Source organism: Dysidea avara, chromosome 4 (genome assembly GCF_963678975.1).
Source record: "Dysidea avara chromosome 4, odDysAvar1.4, whole genome shotgun sequence".
Lineage (NCBI taxonomy): Eukaryota > Metazoa > Porifera > Demospongiae > Dictyoceratida > Dysideidae > Dysidea > Dysidea avara.
The window spans coordinates 6,975,547-6,992,770 of record NC_089275.1 but is presented as its reverse complement, the minus strand read 5'-3'; the positions used below and the strand labels follow the sequence as shown (position 1 = coordinate 6,992,770).

The 17,224-nt window shown below is 38.5% G+C and overlaps 1 protein-coding gene across 4 annotated transcripts; it reads right to left on the bottom strand.

Annotated features, from left to right (window-relative positions):
- Positions 1 to 198: 198 nt before the first annotated feature.
- On the bottom strand, positions 199 to 14,647 carry LOC136252662 (recombining binding protein suppressor of hairless-like). Of its 4 annotated transcripts, none has more exons than XM_066045203.1 (16): positions 14,491 to 14,647; positions 14,023 to 14,247; positions 13,460 to 13,635; positions 12,831 to 12,951; positions 11,632 to 11,667; positions 11,049 to 11,144; positions 10,437 to 10,647; positions 8,104 to 8,229; positions 7,979 to 8,033; positions 6,623 to 6,760; positions 4,864 to 4,991; positions 3,743 to 3,811; positions 2,877 to 2,948; positions 2,102 to 2,174; positions 1,558 to 1,750; positions 199 to 1,299 (listed from the first exon to the last, which is right to left on the bottom strand). In XM_066045203.1, the coding sequence occupies exons 2-16, from the start codon at positions 14,142 to 14,144 to the stop codon at positions 372 to 374; spliced, it is 2,544 nt and encodes an 847-aa protein (XP_065901275.1). In that variant the 5' UTR covers positions 14,145 to 14,247; positions 14,491 to 14,647; the 3' UTR covers positions 199 to 371. The 4 variants fall into 4 exon arrangements, with proteins under 4 accessions (XP_065901275.1, XP_065901274.1, XP_065901276.1 ...); XM_066045202.1 differs by having other exon boundaries at positions 14,423 to 14,640; XM_066045204.1 differs by having other exon boundaries at positions 14,462 to 14,640.
- Between the last annotated feature and the right edge of the window lie 2,577 nt (positions 14,648 to 17,224).

The window sequence follows — 17,224 nt, the reverse complement described above, 5'->3', positions numbered from 1 at the left end:
TCACACTCAAACAAGTAAGGTACTGTTAAGTGTGGCAAAGATTTGAGACATGAGAAATTGCAAGTTATCAAACAGGGACAATGAACAGAGCAAGGCTTCATCTCATGTTTACGCCTACATTGTGATTAAATAAACCTTTTACTTGTACCAAATGATAGCTGCAAATGTCAGTACCCACGTCACCAGGTATATAATACATTAGTTGTATACTTGATAATATTAAAAAGGATCAATATCAATCATGTTACAAATTAGCTCATACATACGTATGTACAAAAAGGATTGTTGTTCATTGTGTGATTATAAAAAGAAAGTAACTAACATGAAAACTGAAATACAGAATTACAAGTTGAGAGAACTGGTTATGGTTGTCATGTCGATATATGGTGGGCATTAATTTGTAGTGATCCAGGAGGAGCAGGTAACGTAGTCAATGACACAGTAGGGACTAGGCTACCATTACTGCTGACATGAGCATAGTGTAGGACGTCTTGTTGTGGGTGCTGTATAGGCACCAATTGAGGTGGTATGTGTCTTCCATTAGCACCTGCCATTAACTGGGGCTGTTGTATAACTATTGATCCATTTGGTTGCTGATGTTTTATGGGGACTAGATGTGGTGGTAAATGCATTGTCTGTAAGATATGACAATCCCCAGGGTATGTGTGTGACATTGACACTTTGACGTTCGGTGTGAACGGATGGTTGTTTCCCCAGTTCGTAGTAGCACACGTTAACAATTGTCCATTCACAGAATGTGGTGTCACAAATTGTCCATTCACAGAATGTGGTGTCACCATCGGTGAGTTCTGAATATGATGTTCCTGAACTCTAGGGGGACTTAGAATTTTGGGTGGAGAACTTGTGGTACTTGAATCTGTTAGAATCGGACTATTGGGTGTCATGTTTATACTAGTGATATTAGTAGGGTAGTTATGGTTACTGGAGGTGCGGTTGGTGGCAGCATTTTGATTGGGAAGAACCAACAGTGGTGGGGGGCGGTGCCTTTCAGACTTCTTAGTAGCAGGATTGCTAGAGTAGCCATTTTCAGCCACACTGCTGAAGCTCTTTATCTGTTCTCTTTGATGTGGCGAGTTTCTTCCACCAGAGATCATATTTGAGTCCATTTCAGAGACCGCTGGAGGCTCTGGAGAGAAAGTATACTTCAGTCCTGTTCTGTATATCACTCCATCATCCCTGACAAGTAGGACCGGTACTCGATAAGCTTTCTCCACCCTGCACCAGTTCTTCTTGAAGTTGGTGATGTCTGGGACTTCAGCTACAATGCATTCTTCACATCTACAGGAATAAACCCAGTACATTACTAAATATATACACTGTATTATAGGGAGGTCTGATAGAAATACAGTAGAGAATGACTGTGGAGTATTAACTGTTGGTATATGTAATAGTTAGTGTATGTTTTATTAGAGTAGTTGAATGTGGTAACTGAATATGCACAGTACTACAGCCTCTATTCTATAGAGGGGTCTATAAATTGTAATGTTATCCCACCGTATATTGTAATCTATAGCTACACATACACTAAACTTTTACCTATAAGCAGTGGTCACAGCTGGCACATCTCCAAACCACACGGTTAGCTCGGGTGAGAAGTCTTCACCAAGTAGCTCTACCAAACGGATGTTGTCATGGTTACTAGTTTCCCTAATGCTGTCAGCAACTGGTATAGGTGTTACAGGAATATCAACTGGTCCCATCGCCTCACAGAATGTGTACACAGCCTTGTCTGAAATGATAGTAACATGTGTATGATATGAAATACTGTAGCACTAGTGTGTGTTCTATTAGAGTGTATTGTAAGGAATCAATTAGTAGAGCTCCTTGAGCATGGTAGTGTGTGTTGAGTGTATTGCACAATAACAAATTTTCAATGCAATTGCGTGAAAATATCTCACATTATGAAGGCCAGCCTATACGGTGGGATCACTCTATTCAAGGCAGTTTGGAGTCATGTTGAAGTGCCCTAATGTATACACACAAAAAACAAAACGGACCCAATTTCCCTCCACTCCAGGTCATCTTTTTTATACAAACTGTAAAAATTGCACTACACAATATTCTAGTTACAATCACCCACCAGTACTGATAATGGTCCATGATGCTCCATCATTGATCAGTTCTCTGTGTTCCTCATTAGGACAAACCGTAGCCTGAACAAACATGCAAAAAAATGTTAATTACATATCCCATTGTTGTCTTATTATAAGCTGCATTAAAATGCATGTCTATCTCAAAGCAGTATAGCTTTCACAAATCCATCATGCATATCTGTAAATCACTAGTGATATATAGTCTCACGTGGCCAGACCACATTATTTTACTGACACAGGGGTTTATCACTTCCAGTATAAATGTGTCCACAGTTAAAATATTTAATCCAACTACAAAGTTGTTCTTAGAAGCTATACAAATACTGGGGTAACTCGCTGTGTCTTCAAACAACATTACTTCATGTAAGACTATCAATATGCTCCGTGACTGGTAGGAAACTACTAAAAACCACCTTGTACTAGCTTCAAACCCCAATTCCAAGGCAGCTTCCTTAACAACTTTAATAGCCTTGTCTACTTGCAGGTAGAAATGCTCACATGATCCAATTATCCTAGGGGACACTTCAGTACAACTTAAGTACTGAAAATGTGTCAGACTGAACTGTTATGTACAGATGTTTATACTGAGAGCGATAAGCTCCTGCTCCTACAATATATGTATATAGTCTGGCCACACGTGACTACGTGTCCAGTTGTAATATATTTATTTCTTTAACACATGTTTCACTGAATACTAGCTACAGTAGTGATACAGTAAGGTACAGTAAGGTACACACCACAACATAGTGCAACACTACTCACCTGAAACTGCATGATCTTATCCTGTGAGAGACACAGATACATCCTCTCTGTACCCTTCAGGTATAGGGCCACCTGTGATGATGTCATAATGGATCATGTGACCTAGTGAAACCTTATTAGGTTGGTTGGGCAGTTTTATTAATGAGGTCATGAAGTACACCTGGACATGGTCACCATAATTTTGAGATTATCTTATTAAAAAGTAGCCGTTTTCTTATACAAGCACATAACTGATTTTTGCAAGCCCCTTATTGTCAAGTACAATTATGTACCATGTGAAATCCACAAAAAATGCTTCCAAGTAGTTGATGAAACTTTATTCATAAAAATATAGTAGAGTGTTTACCGTTTGTTGCCAGACCCCACATAACATATTAAATAGCTTTTGTGTTTACAATTGTCATTGGAATTTCCCCAACATTATACTACTGTAAACTTCTAGAAGTACAAGGCCATCGCTATAAGCACAATAACAGTCAATAAACAGTTTATATCTAGTTCACATTCTAATGTAATAGCATGATCACGTAATGTATAATCCATCCCAGCCATTCTATAATATTATATTCTGTAACAATAATCACTTCTATAGCTTTAAAAATGTCATTGTTGATGACTTTACACAGCAATTTCATATGTGACCGGCCCAAATGTCTATGGCTTATACAGTGCCAGAAATAGCAGTCAGCCAATTTTAGAATTTGGTCAGACAAAATTACTGTATACATACATATTCACTGGGAAAGAGTTCTACCTTCCAAAAACAGCCAACCAAATTCTACCCTAATTTCTAGCACTGTATACTGTATGGTCCCCATAGGGTTTGGATACAGTATACACTACACAGCTACACACTGGCTGCTGACCTTGTGGAGTTGCGAGATATTTTCATCAGCATCCAGTACCACTGACTGTTTCTCCACCTTGCGGATTATCTGTGGATCACATGGGCACATAACACCACACCCACTAGGATCACAAAACCGCTCCTCTATAACCTGCTCATAGGCACTCATTCTCCCTTTTTTAGAGACCCAGAAGACAGCTGAATACCAGTATGTATAGTAGGGGGCATTTAAACACAGACCAGGCAGAGATGACTAGACCTCCAGACAGTTTGAAATCTTAACAAGCCACAACTGCATGGATCCAGACATTCTTCTGCAAAGAAGGAAAAATTATGGAAATAACTTCTGTTACATGGGCAGAGGCTAAGTTATGGTCAAAACATTTCGTAACATTGTGAAGCCCTTTCATAACATTGTGAAGCCATTTAAAAGCTAGAAAATCCTGTTCTTGACACAAACCAAAACAAGGGAATTATGACACCTTCAAAATTTCCCATACAATTAGTATTAGGGTTGATTAGCGTGAGAACATGAGGTTAACATGAAATAACAGATGTTACCAATACTAAACCATCAACACATGTTCCCATCTTAGTTATTGGGAGAGCCCCAATGAATATTAACACATTACCATTGTCTTGGCTGGTACTTCCAATAACCAATAATAAATCTTCACTGATAGACATGCATAGCTGATCCAATACAGTGAAACCTGTCTAAGCCATTGACGCTGGCCTGACCTTAAATAGGCAGGTAGCTGCTTTAGATAGTGTACTACAAATTGAAAATTTGAAGTGGTTGTCATAACAAATTCCAAAGAAACGTACATATAGACCATTAAACCTTCAAAAATTGTATAAAGGATTACCAACAGTTTTTTTTTTAAATCTAAATAGGAGTGTCTAAATTCAGTCAGGCAAGCTGCTGTACATCAACAACAGTTGTCAACAGTAGATACACATGTGTTGCTGACATTATAAGGAGCACAGGTGCCCATCATAACATGTGTTGTGTACAAATTTGTATATCTAATTGCTGCTAATTTGTTTACCAGATATAAACAAAACAGGGCCTACTAAAAAAGAGGTGTTACAACAACGTGACCAACAACCAGGAGGTGCTACACTATAAACACATACCAGTTTTGGTAGAGACAGTCCCGTTGTACAGCAAACCAACTTGACAGCACTGCCATAACTGATGTAGCCATCTTGAACAGCAAACTCCACCGAGTCATTATCATCTTCTTGTTCTTCACTCTCATCAACTACAGGGAAAACATGTGAATTAATAATACTAACTGGAAATTGATAATGTGCTTATGGCTACATACATTAGCCAGACAAGTGATTACACCCAACCTGTAGTAAAGGTCCCAAAGTATCACTGACCAGGATGCTTTTGGTTGGTCCCAAGTTGCCCACATTATGCACGTTTCTCTGTAAGCTTGATTCATGAACTTTAACACTTGTTCACAGTCCCAACAATTGTACATATTCAGTAAACATGTACACACGTGTAACACACTTACATGCAAACTCACACATACACACACACACAACGTCCTATCTTTCTCAAGACAAGTTCTATTATACGGACACCATCTACTATCTGTAAAAGTTATATACAGGTGCACATTTTAGATCACAGTACTAAAATGTTTGAAGTAAAAAGGCTTTGAGCAATCAAAGATTACCACTTAAAGGTTCTACACTTCGGCCATTAGTGGGAGTACAATTAACACCCATACACACTGATATGCTAGCTATAGACTAAAGACTAGACAATTTACAAGTCAAAGTGACAGTGATAATGTATTATGATGGTGACACCCATTTGATTTCATCTACCAAGAAGTGACTCACTGGGTCTTCAGTGGGTCAACAACAAGGACCTTTACAATGATATAAGCTGCCGTAAGCTACCAAGCCATCATGGAGGATGGTTGGTTTTGTTGTGTAGACATAGCCTCGAGGAGTACAAATCACAAGGTATGCCACAGTACCTAATAAAGTATTGTGAAAAGGGATGCAATATACCAAAGATTATAACATGTAATGTAGTACAAATTTCTGGCTTGTGCAATTTTGGGTATGGCTTGTGGCTAAAACAGTAGATATGGCTTTATTTCAGGGTCAGAAATCAGAAAATGAACGTTGACACAAATGCTGCCATTATTCAAGAGGTATCTACCACAATTCAGTAGTCCGAAATGTGACTGTAGGCTACATGTAACAAGTACTATGAATGAGTAACAATTGTGAATATCAAGGTGTTTTAGATGGCCATTATAATACTCCGCAAATGAGGTACAAACTAAAGTGAGTGCAGGCACTAACTTGCATCTACTAATTGGCCACTTTTGGTTCCAAGAAATAGCCCTATTCACAATCTAATAATACAATAATTGAGTTACAAATTAACACATGTAAACAGGACACTACCCACTAATTGTATGACACAATGGGAACATTGTCATAACAACCACAACACAATGACTAAAGTGTATACTAGCAACACCTGTATATTAATATGTACACACCACACCCATCCTCCCGTACTTGTGTACATGTACCACCCTTGTTTCCCACTCATTAGAACATCATACATTCATTACATGCAGGCCCAGGGCAATGTAGATGCTTGGCATGTTTAGAGTTGTATAAATACAGAGTTCTATAGGTAACTAAATCGTAATTAAGATCCACCAAAATTAAACCCCACAATATTTATATTGTGTATCACTTGCACTGGATCAGTGCTATAATACACCAACTACATGTACACAATACACACACACACACACACACAGGCACAACACACACACGGATGTACACACGTACACACAGACAAACATACATGTATGCACGCACGCACGTACACACACAAAGAGCTCACCAAGGTGTATGTAGAAGGAGCCCCAGTGCATGGAGCTAGCTTGAAAATGGTCCCCTTCAACATTGAGGTATCGAGTGCTAACAGTTTGACAACGAAGTCTGTTGAACAATGCCACCCTTGATCCTGATGGGATACATACTAGGAGAGAAAATAGCAAATATGTCTCAAATTTTACTGACAAAGAAATAGCAGAAAGTTAAAGGCTGTCACATGGGGCTAAGTATGCTAAAGTACAGTGTAAAGAATGTAACATCCATTTTCAACCAAACTAATGTTTTAAAATATAGCTACATGCAACTACAGATCAGTTCCCAATGTAAATTTACCTCAAAGTACAACTTGCTTGGAAGATAAATTAGCTAGGATACATGTAGGTACTTCAGCAGTAGACAAAACTAACAAGCCAAGACTGCCCAACATTTCCCACACATTTGTAAACTGATGGGGGAACAAATTGTCGACAGCTGCTCAAGTACAGGTGTGAAAATGAAACATAGACTTTTGCTGTCAGATTGTAACTGGCTTCACATGTAAACTAAAAAGCCACCCTCATTAATCTACATTAAACTCTTTAATAATATCACATAGATATAAGCATTGGGATCAAATCTCCACTGAATTTAGTCGGCATTCAGTCGATGATCGACTGACGATCTGATTTTCAGCATTAACAGAACAAGCCTAGCCTTCCTGTGGTGAGATTACAAGTCTTATAAGGGGAAATCTGTTAGTCCAAATATGTCATTTTAAAGAAGCAATCTTCTTTTCTGGCCTTGCTAAGCAGGTGGCTTCATTAGACAGGTCACTTGTAAAGTGTACCTTTAGGGATTATTCACATTGTAATTCTGAGATTAAATTCTTCCACAGCAATTCAGTAGAAGTGGTTTTAAGATAAGCATTTGCTCAACACTTCATAATACTGGCAATGGCTAATGAAAGGTGTGCAAACAAACCATCAAACTGTCACACTATAGTTATTAGATGTAAACAAAGTCCAGTAACTCTGTAGAGCTGATACCACAAGTCATGATAGAATAATAAGATTCCAGACCAACTAAATCGCAATAATTGTCTGTATATAAAACAACATTACCATAACAATCACCAACACACTAATCATAGTATTGACATGTGGCACAACAACTCTATAGCAGCAAAGCCCAGCCCAAGACAGGTCCTACCTGGGAACCATATTGTACAATACACTTCAATATGACAGCAACGCAAACAGACTTATACTTGTTCTTATTGTGGTGGCTATTTTTTTTGTTTTTGCTTTGTCCCTAAAGGTTTCGGATTGACTATTAAGGCTTCCCACCCTCTCTCCCTTTTGTATTCAATCATCTTGATACTTACATGAGCAGTCAGAGTTCTTTAAGGACTGTTTCTTTTTGGAAGGTTTGGAGATCACCTGTAAGGATTGATTAAGATCACGCAGTTGTCTTATACGCACCACCACATACACATACACGTCAACGTACTTTTATTCTTTTCGACAAAAAGGTTCCAAGATCATAACTGACGTCAAAGAATATTTTACATGCCAACTGAAAATGCTTCCTCTTGTCAGCATCAGAAATATACAGTGTCTTGGCAGCACAGTAGTCCTACAGTGGCACAATATATGAAAGAAATTCAACAACATACATTGTACAAATACATGGTACTTCTTCAAAACGACAACCTGGAAGTGTAATGGAAATCTGGCTCTAAAAGAAGAAAAACCTGTCACAGAAAAACAACAGGGATCAAGGGTGGGTCACCACATATAGTTTAAAACATAATAATAAAAGTTATCTCAGCAATAACAAGTGACTGTGGTAGCTAACACCCTGAGCCTCATGACTCAAGTCAATTATATACTAATTAGAAGTAGTTTTAAAAGTTGGCATTATTGCCTAAAAGTTCTATTCTAAAAAAAAAAATTAAAACCAATACCTTACCAAATAGGCCTGGCATTGATACCTCATTCACCATGAGTGCGTTTTAGTACAACGGCAACCAGACACTGAAGTGTAGATGTCACGTTGTGTATATGTAACCTCTAAGTGAAATAAAGAAAAGGAGCAAAATGGGAAAAAAGCATTCCTCCATTCCCAGAATTTGAACCACATGTCGCTCGATCACTTCCAATCAAATGTCACAGAACACTGAGCTTCTTTCATGAGAAGAGGGACATATGTGTTTCCTGTTGACTAACTATCCATTTCTTAGCAACTGCTATAGGTGCATGCTGGCATGTATGCAGGTACGTTCCAGCCCAATTTTGGTACAGCACTCCAGCACAGAGGACAGAATTCTTCGCCACTCAGACTGCAATGAATAAGCACTCTGGAGTCACAGGACTATAACATGAATTTTCATTTAATTTGCTTCATCTTGTCCCCCCAACGCAAACACAAACGGTGGTAGATATATGACTGTATATATTGTATGTATAACAGGGCAAGTGTATGTAAGCCTCACACCATTACAATATTCATCTGCTTACATGATGGTTGTATATACAGAGTGACCATTGTGATAATAGCCAGCTGCACACATGGTTAGTGTTTGTGTGTATGTGTAATTCATAGCCTGTGGGCAAATATGTGTAGGATGATACTTCAAAGTGTTGCCTGAAGCCGTAAAGTGTGAGAAAGTCAGGCCAGATTCACACGGTTAATTGCAAGACACACACAACACTTAGACACTAAGCTATTCACTGGAATCATCGTAAGGCTTTCGAAGTGAGTAGGATTCAACGAGATGTCTGATAGTGCAATAAGACCACTTCATTACGCCAACATGATCATTATTATGTATGTACATAAATAGGAAGCAATCACAAAGAGAACATAATAGATTATGAAACAAGACACCTTAAGAATATCAAAAACGTCACCCTGGATACACAAAATGCAATTCTGTGTTACTGTATAAAAGTGCAACGCATACTACACTCAGTAATACACAGTGTATGTACGTACAGGTACACTGTCTCCTACAGCCTACAACTTTAAAAGATTATAAAAATTTTTAGTTGGTGGCTGAATTAAGACAGGTGGTTTTCTAAACGAATTACAAATTCTGGGGGGAACCTAGATATGTGGGCTGGTGTAAGAAAGGAAGTCTTGTGTAACCACACAGAGAGCCAATAGAGAGTTACTGATTTTTTTTTGTTAAAAATCCATTTATAATGAGGATATCCTGAACTGCTAACCAGGACACCCTGTCCATGGTCCCCACAAAAATTGTAGGCAAAAGTATACTTTAACAAGACAGAACTACTCAAAATGTTAGCGTGTACGTGGAAACAAACATCTATTAGGGAACGTATCAAATGTCAAGTGTGTTACGTGGGAAAATCAAATCTGTTGAAATGAGATTAGCCAAAGCCACAGCATGTCTGTACATAATGTGAGCGTGAGAAAATGAAGGAAGCTATTCCAAATAAGGTATAGTAGGAATGCAAACTGCTGAACAGGTTGCACCAAAATCCCATGCACCTAGTGAGATAATCCAGTAAGATAATGGAGGCCGTAAGGTGTGACAAGTTTCTCAGAAAAAGAAAAGGTATATTATGCCATTAGTCCACTATGTTTTCATTCACAATATGACTTCAGTATTTTCAAAATGCACAAATGGCCTCCCGAGAATTAAATACATTACACCATAGTCAAAAACATGTATAAAGCATTCAGGCGACTTGTCCATACACAGTCCTAAAATTTTCCAGGTAATTTCAAGGAATACATTAGTATAGCTAAGTGTCTGAATTACATTGGTGTCCTCAGGGGTCCACGTTAACAGGTTCCAGTACATACAACCTTACCTTATCTTCTAATGACAATCTGATCATTTCCTGGTCAGAACTGCCTATACCGATGAAGGCACACAAGTTGAGTGTAGGGAAAGGTGAAGGAGTACTGCTTGACTCTTCCTCAGAATTTTGTTTTTTTGCCGCTTGTTTTTCCTTGTAAGCTTTCCTCTTCACCTCCCAGCCATCACCACTGAGGTACATCATCGGTGGAGGGCAGAAGAACCTGATGGGATGAAATACTAGTTTGTAATGAGTAAGAATAAATCAACAATGGTGATAAACATGCATACGCACACATGTAAGCACGCACACACGTAAGCACGCACACACGTACACTACACATGCAACTAAACAAAGATACATAACACATACAGAACACAGAAAGTTAGGGATGAAAGAATATAATTTTTAAATCACTGGTTTAGGTCAGTATACAGTATTAATCATTGTCTCAACATACAGCAACTGGATTCCTGAAGCATGTACCACTACAACTAACACACATCCACACTATAATATCATTCCTGCACTATTCATGTGTATAAAGAGGAAACCTTTCTGGAGGGCTCCAATTTTACGCCAGATTACACTTTACATAAACGCTTGTTGTTGATACAAGCTCACCTTTTCTCATTACGATAAGACTTCTGTGCCACCTTAGCATTAATAATGGTTACTGTACAATCCTTCTTCTCTCTCAAGTATTGCCTCATGGCCTCCCTTATAAGGAAAAACAAAGAGAACTATTGTAACACTAGTACACACAATAACATCCTGATTCAATAAAGTTGTCAGGTTGTGTAACAAGACTTCAGCCTGGTGGGTGAGATCACGAGTTGAGTGCAGTGAAATACCCATATATGGAAATATCATTCCCGCCATACTATAGACAGGTTGCTACGATAAGCAAGTATAGCACAATATCTATCAAGTAAAAATTGTTATTCCACCAGTGCTCATATTTATTGCCAACTTAATACGCAATTAAGCTTTGAAGTATACCTGGACACTTGACCACCTACAAGGCTGAGCATATACCAGCAACCTTTCCACCTAAAATGAAATGCCACAGGAAGCTAAAATGGGTACACTGGTGTGTGCCACGTTACTAAGTGTCATTATTATGTAAGTGTCCACATTTAAAAGGGGATAGGTAGGATCCCGGTTCCGGTCATGCACATGTCAAATCTCACAGCTAAAGCTTTACCTTGTCAGGTAGTTTTTCTTCACCAAATACTTCTCTCTACAAATCAAATAAAATTAGTACATCATTTAATCATACACACACACAAAAGCAATTTAATATGTTACACACACACACACACACACATACATATGCTTAGACTCATTGTATAAGTGGAAACTGAATTGTAATGTAATTCAAAGACACGATACAATTGAATAATTACATGTACAAAGCCACAGAGGTGACTAGGCACCTTCACCACAAACAGGCATTTATCTTATTTTCCTAAGAGTTTAAAATTTATCCAGTTTCAACAATTAACAATACTTTTAACAAACAGTGTAGCTTCTAATTGTCAACTGGCCCTTGTCCCAAAAAGGAAACGAGCTCAATTGAAGGGTGTTCCAGGTTTTCATAATAACAAAACTATAATCTCACTATACAGCATATATGCAAACACATTCACACACAATACGAACACCTCAATAACTTAGTTTCATTTTCCACCACAGCAAGTACATAAAGTATAACATGACAAATCCCAGTTTGATCTTAGGAAACAATTTAAGAATAGGGAAGCCTTTTGTATTAAGGACAAAAGAATTGGTCCCTATATATATGACAGTTCCATACATTTCACCTCCAAAATGGAGACCTGCAACTTGAGTCCATTTATAATGATATATAGGGCTGCACCATAGCCTGTATAACAGTAAGATTCTGTGTAACATGAGCTTAACACCTCAACTCAAATACCCTAAGTGTCAAAGTTTCCTAAGTGATGCACTGGATAAGTGTAGGTGTCTGCATTTTTGAGTGCAGGTCACTCCACACAGGTTACACTTCGTGGTGAGATCTTCAATCAATCAAAATATCCCAAGTACACCACAGCATGGAGGTTGTCCCAGTGTGGCAAGCACACACCACACAGGCTGGGATGATGACACATGGCATTGAGTAAACAACACATCTCATGTCATCTGCAGTGTCAGCATAGATAGCAACACTTTTGGCAGACCTGTTGATTCTACTCTTATGAAACATTCTACTCTTATGAAACACCTTAAGAGGCATGTATGATTACATCAAGTGCACAAGTGTCAAAATTTAATACATATTATGTTCACAAACATGTGCCAATACACACAGACACACGAACGCATGCATGCACAGACACACGAACGCATGCACGCACAGACAGACACACACACACAACACACCTTGCTGGAGGAGGGTTAGGTTGAACCAGGTTAGGAGACACGAGGACACTGTGTCCAGTAGGAGATGTTAACTGATAAGCACCTGAAGTAGTGACACCTCCATTGACCTGGTCAGAAAACACTGCCAAAGACAAAAAAAACAACATAAACTAAAACAGTACAACAAATACGACACCCTCAAGCACACACATACACACAAAACTACATTAAAGACTAGCAGATACAAAATTTGATAGTAAACTGGTTTCATTTTTCCATAAAATATAGCAGTTTTAAAAGTTTCCGAATTATATGTAAACTGATGGTGGTCACAGGTGGTATGATGGCATAACATACAGTTAGAAATTAAGAAGTTAACAAACTATAATTAGCCTACTCTTTCAGTTTACACACATTTCACTACAGTATACATAATAATACTAGGGATCACAAAGCCTTACACGAGTGGCCCAACAATTTTGAGGGTCCTTGTTAACACAATAAGACTGTACTAGAATATACTGAAACCTTTCACAATCATGTAGACATGATCAGAACCTTGTTCCAGAACCCACATAAACATTTACAAATTTTGTACAATCAAAAGGTACAATACTGGAGCTAAATACAGTATTTGAAATGGCACACACCTGCGTATCCAGTTGGCGGTGATATTCCAGCGGTTACAATTTGTCCTCCGTTTGTATCCGCTGTAGTCGAGAGCAATGGCATCGGTGATTGTAGAAGGCCAGTGTGTCCATATAGGTGACTGGATGGCATTATTGTCATACCAGCTGGTGTAATTGTAGCCTGGCCGGTTGGAAAACTACACAAACACAAAATTACAATGCCACAATCGAATGATACGGGCTTAACATATCACTGGAAAACGCCTCACACTAAATCAATACTGTCATATTACAAATAAAACCTATATAACGTACAACACAAAAAAATACAAAGAATGGTCCCGTTAGTGATGGTTTACTGGTCATCAGGTACTACACAATACACTTACGCACATTTTTAACATCGCTTCAGACAGTGACAAGCGATAGGCCTTCGCGGCATCAACAAATAAAATAAGAGAACATTTTCGGCGCACTAGATAGTAATCACATTGTTAAAAAAAACTTATGACCACACTGAAAAATACTATTGATGCCAGATTAAACCATCACGTGGTCATGTGGTGACGTAATTGTGTGGTCACCTGAAGTGGTTAGGTGGTTGATGCTGCTGGTGTTGTTGCGGCATTGGGACGAAATAGCTTGGGATGGGAGTAGAATTGTTGTTAGCGTTGCTGTCTCGAAATGGATACACACTGCGATGCATGGTACTGGCTATGTAGAGAAAATGTTTTTTCAAGTAGGGTTCTTCTCCCGACAATGCGGTTAGCTCGAGTCACTTCCCACGACCTCCTCGGTTTGAATTATATCTGGCGGTAAAAATAAACACATAGTTATCAGGCTAGCAAATAACACTTAACTAGTCAACTGTAATATTTATACAATTTGAATAAGGAGGTATACTGTGAACCAATGGTAGTTAGCTACGAACTTATACAAATCGGTTGCACAGTGATAACCTAACTAGAGCATTTACATAGCTACCTGGTACTAGTTCTTCTCAAAAGCCAGCTATAGGCTCACCGGTTGTGCTACCACTTCGCACTGCGTACCGATTGAATCAACAGCTACAGACTCACAGTAGTTTCCTAGCTCTCACAGTCTAGCCGAAGTAATTGAGTTAATTAACTTGATCTCTGCATTTACAGCATGTATAGCGAAAGTTAGAAAGCAAAGTATCTAACACCTGGGCTCTATTTACATGCTATTTACAAGCTTTCCCGCAGCCGTGGAGGTATATTGATTGGTCGTGAGAAACTATGTGGAGCGCATTCCTCAGGTGTGAAAGTTGACATAAGAGATGTCAACAATGTAGTCATGTGCTGGCCACAGATCCAAACCTGGGATGAGTAACGAGCTACAGATACCAAATGGCCACACGCTGGGACTGATGTGAGTAACGAACGAACGAACGATGCATGGGCACTGATGTGTGATTACTGCCTATAGTATGACACAATTTAAATTGAATTAGTTAATGGTTGTAAATTTGTGGTTATAGTGTCAATGAGGTTTACACCACGGAAGAATAGACCAGTACAGCGTGAATTATCCCTGCGTGTGTGGAATGTGCCAGTTGCACTTAGAAGCCGATCAGTCCATGAGAGGGATGAAGGCAAAACATGTGATGGATCCGATGTTGTTCAGGTCAACTCCTGCAGCTGTAGCTAGCTATATTATTTCCCTTGCAATACTGTAGTATGGTAGCTCACAATAATTATGTTGTTAGACCTAGCTACAGCAGATCATTGTACAGTTCATATTGTATTATACTGTAACAGTAATATTAATTGTTAACATGTAAAGGAGTTCAGTCGATAACCAGTAGTTGCTTGAAATTATCTCACCTACTTATTCTGTACATCTTGGATTGCTTATTTGGCATGATATGTTACATGCAACATCGTGACATCATGGAGTTTGCCTACTGATGTAAGTGTGTAGCCTGCCATTTACTGAGTCGCATGCATTTTTCATAAGTTATTTATCACATGTTAGGTAATATGGACTGTTCCCGGAGTGTTAGGGTTGACATGACAACAGAGTGGACCCAAACTTCATACAGTCTTCATCTTGTACCATAACACATGGTTTTTCCGTCAATTGCCAAGGGGCATGGTTACAAAATATTTAAACCACATGCACAGAAGACTGTCCGCAGAAACTTTTTTGCTATAAGATCTATCAATGAATGGAACTGATTACCAAATGAAGTACAGTAGTGTTGGCGAATTCTGTAAAATTAATGACTTTAAAATTATATTATTGATAATTTTAACTATTCCTCATTGTAATGAGCAGGACTCACAGGCTTTATGCCTTTTTCCTGTATTAATAATAATATCATTTTTTTTCGCTGTGTTTATTTTAAACGCCTATCCCAAAAGGGTCTCTTGTTCTTCACACAAGCTGCACACTAATCTATTATGTTGCCTGTAAAGCAAGTGATTCATTACAGAAATTTCATTTACAAGGAAACTACTTTTTTAGTGATATGGTGGCCTCGTATGTGGCTCATAGAACCTTTTGGGTGAGCAAAGACTGCTGGAATTCATTAGCACCAAGAATAAGTCGCAAATATAAAGACTGAGAAAAGTTGGAGCCGCAGTTCCTGGCTGGTTACACTGTTTATATCTACCCTGGGAATGCAAAACTTCCCCTTCTATTTACTGCTAGGCTGAGAAAACAATTAGCATTTTAATGGGCCATCGTGTTGCAGCTGCAGGTTTAATTTGTACCATTCAACAAATTAATAGAATTTTGATTGTCTTCCGTATAAACATTATGGACAAGGTCAAAAAATAGGGCTATTCGCATGCCTCCCCTTCTAAAATTACTTCACACATGCTACAAACTCGATAAGAATTTTGGCACTTTAGTGAATGATTGTGTCAAATAGAGTAGCAGGAATATGTATGAAATGTATAGTGTCCGTTACAGAGTGTTTAGTTTGGGCTGTGCTGGCTATTTCCATTGACTTAGGCCCAAACCAAAAAATTTGGACTTAAGAAGTCACATTGTCCATTGCAGTACCCAAGTGGTGTGGATATGAAAGAAAATTTCGTGAGTGCTATAATTTATCTTGATAACTTCTGATATGGATGACACTGACTGATTCATCCAAGTAAATATATGACTGCTCTATTAGAGTATCAAAAATTTAATGTATAGGGGTTCTAATTAACCCACCTAGAGTCCCATGCATGCAGTCCCTTTATACTATGGTAGTAATTCCATGCACAGATTTGGGCTACACTATGAAAAATTTGGGGGGGGGGGGGGGGGGGGCACTGGCCCCCACCCTATGTAATTTGGTCCCTTACAGTTGATTAACTGATAATCATTGATTGCACGATTGCTTAATAGCAATCAGATTGTATAGTATGTTCGCATTGAGCTGAATCCTCAAAAACATTTAATAACTCATGGATGCAACTACACACGATCTTGAAATTTGGCTTATTTGTAGTACTGTTTGACCCGCTAAAAATATTTCAAAATTTTTTTGTTCAAATGTCTGACATAATATTTACAGCCAATCAAAATTTTCATAATACATTCCTATGGGGAAGCCATATAAATACAGTGTCCATTATAGCCCTTTCCCGAACTTGTAATGGAGCCAAACTGTACATGGCTGTTGTTGACACCTTTGTTGTTACCACTAGTCATCTGGTTGACTGAAATGTTAACTCTGTTGAGGAAAAATCCACTTTTAATTTTTAGGTGTTTTTCAGGATTCAGCTCAACTTGTCAGTGTTGGGCAAGTTACTTTGTAAAAGTAAC

What these genes read in the sequence shown, in the direction of transcription:
- LOC136252662 (XM_066045203.1), bottom strand. Translation starts at nt 14,144, where the DNA reads ATGCATCGCAGTGTGTATCCATTTCGAGACAGCAACGCTAACAACAAT. An exon ending in CTCCTTCTACATACACCTTG is followed by an intron (nt 4,992 to 6,622) that starts GTGAGCTCTTTG and finishes TTTTCCCTGTAG; the next exon opens with TTGATGAGAGTGAAGAACAA. An exon ending in GCTGTGACCACTGCTTATAG is followed by an intron (nt 1,300 to 1,557) that starts GTAAAAGTTTAG and finishes TTATTCCTGTAG; the next exon opens with ATGTGAAGAATGCATTGTAG.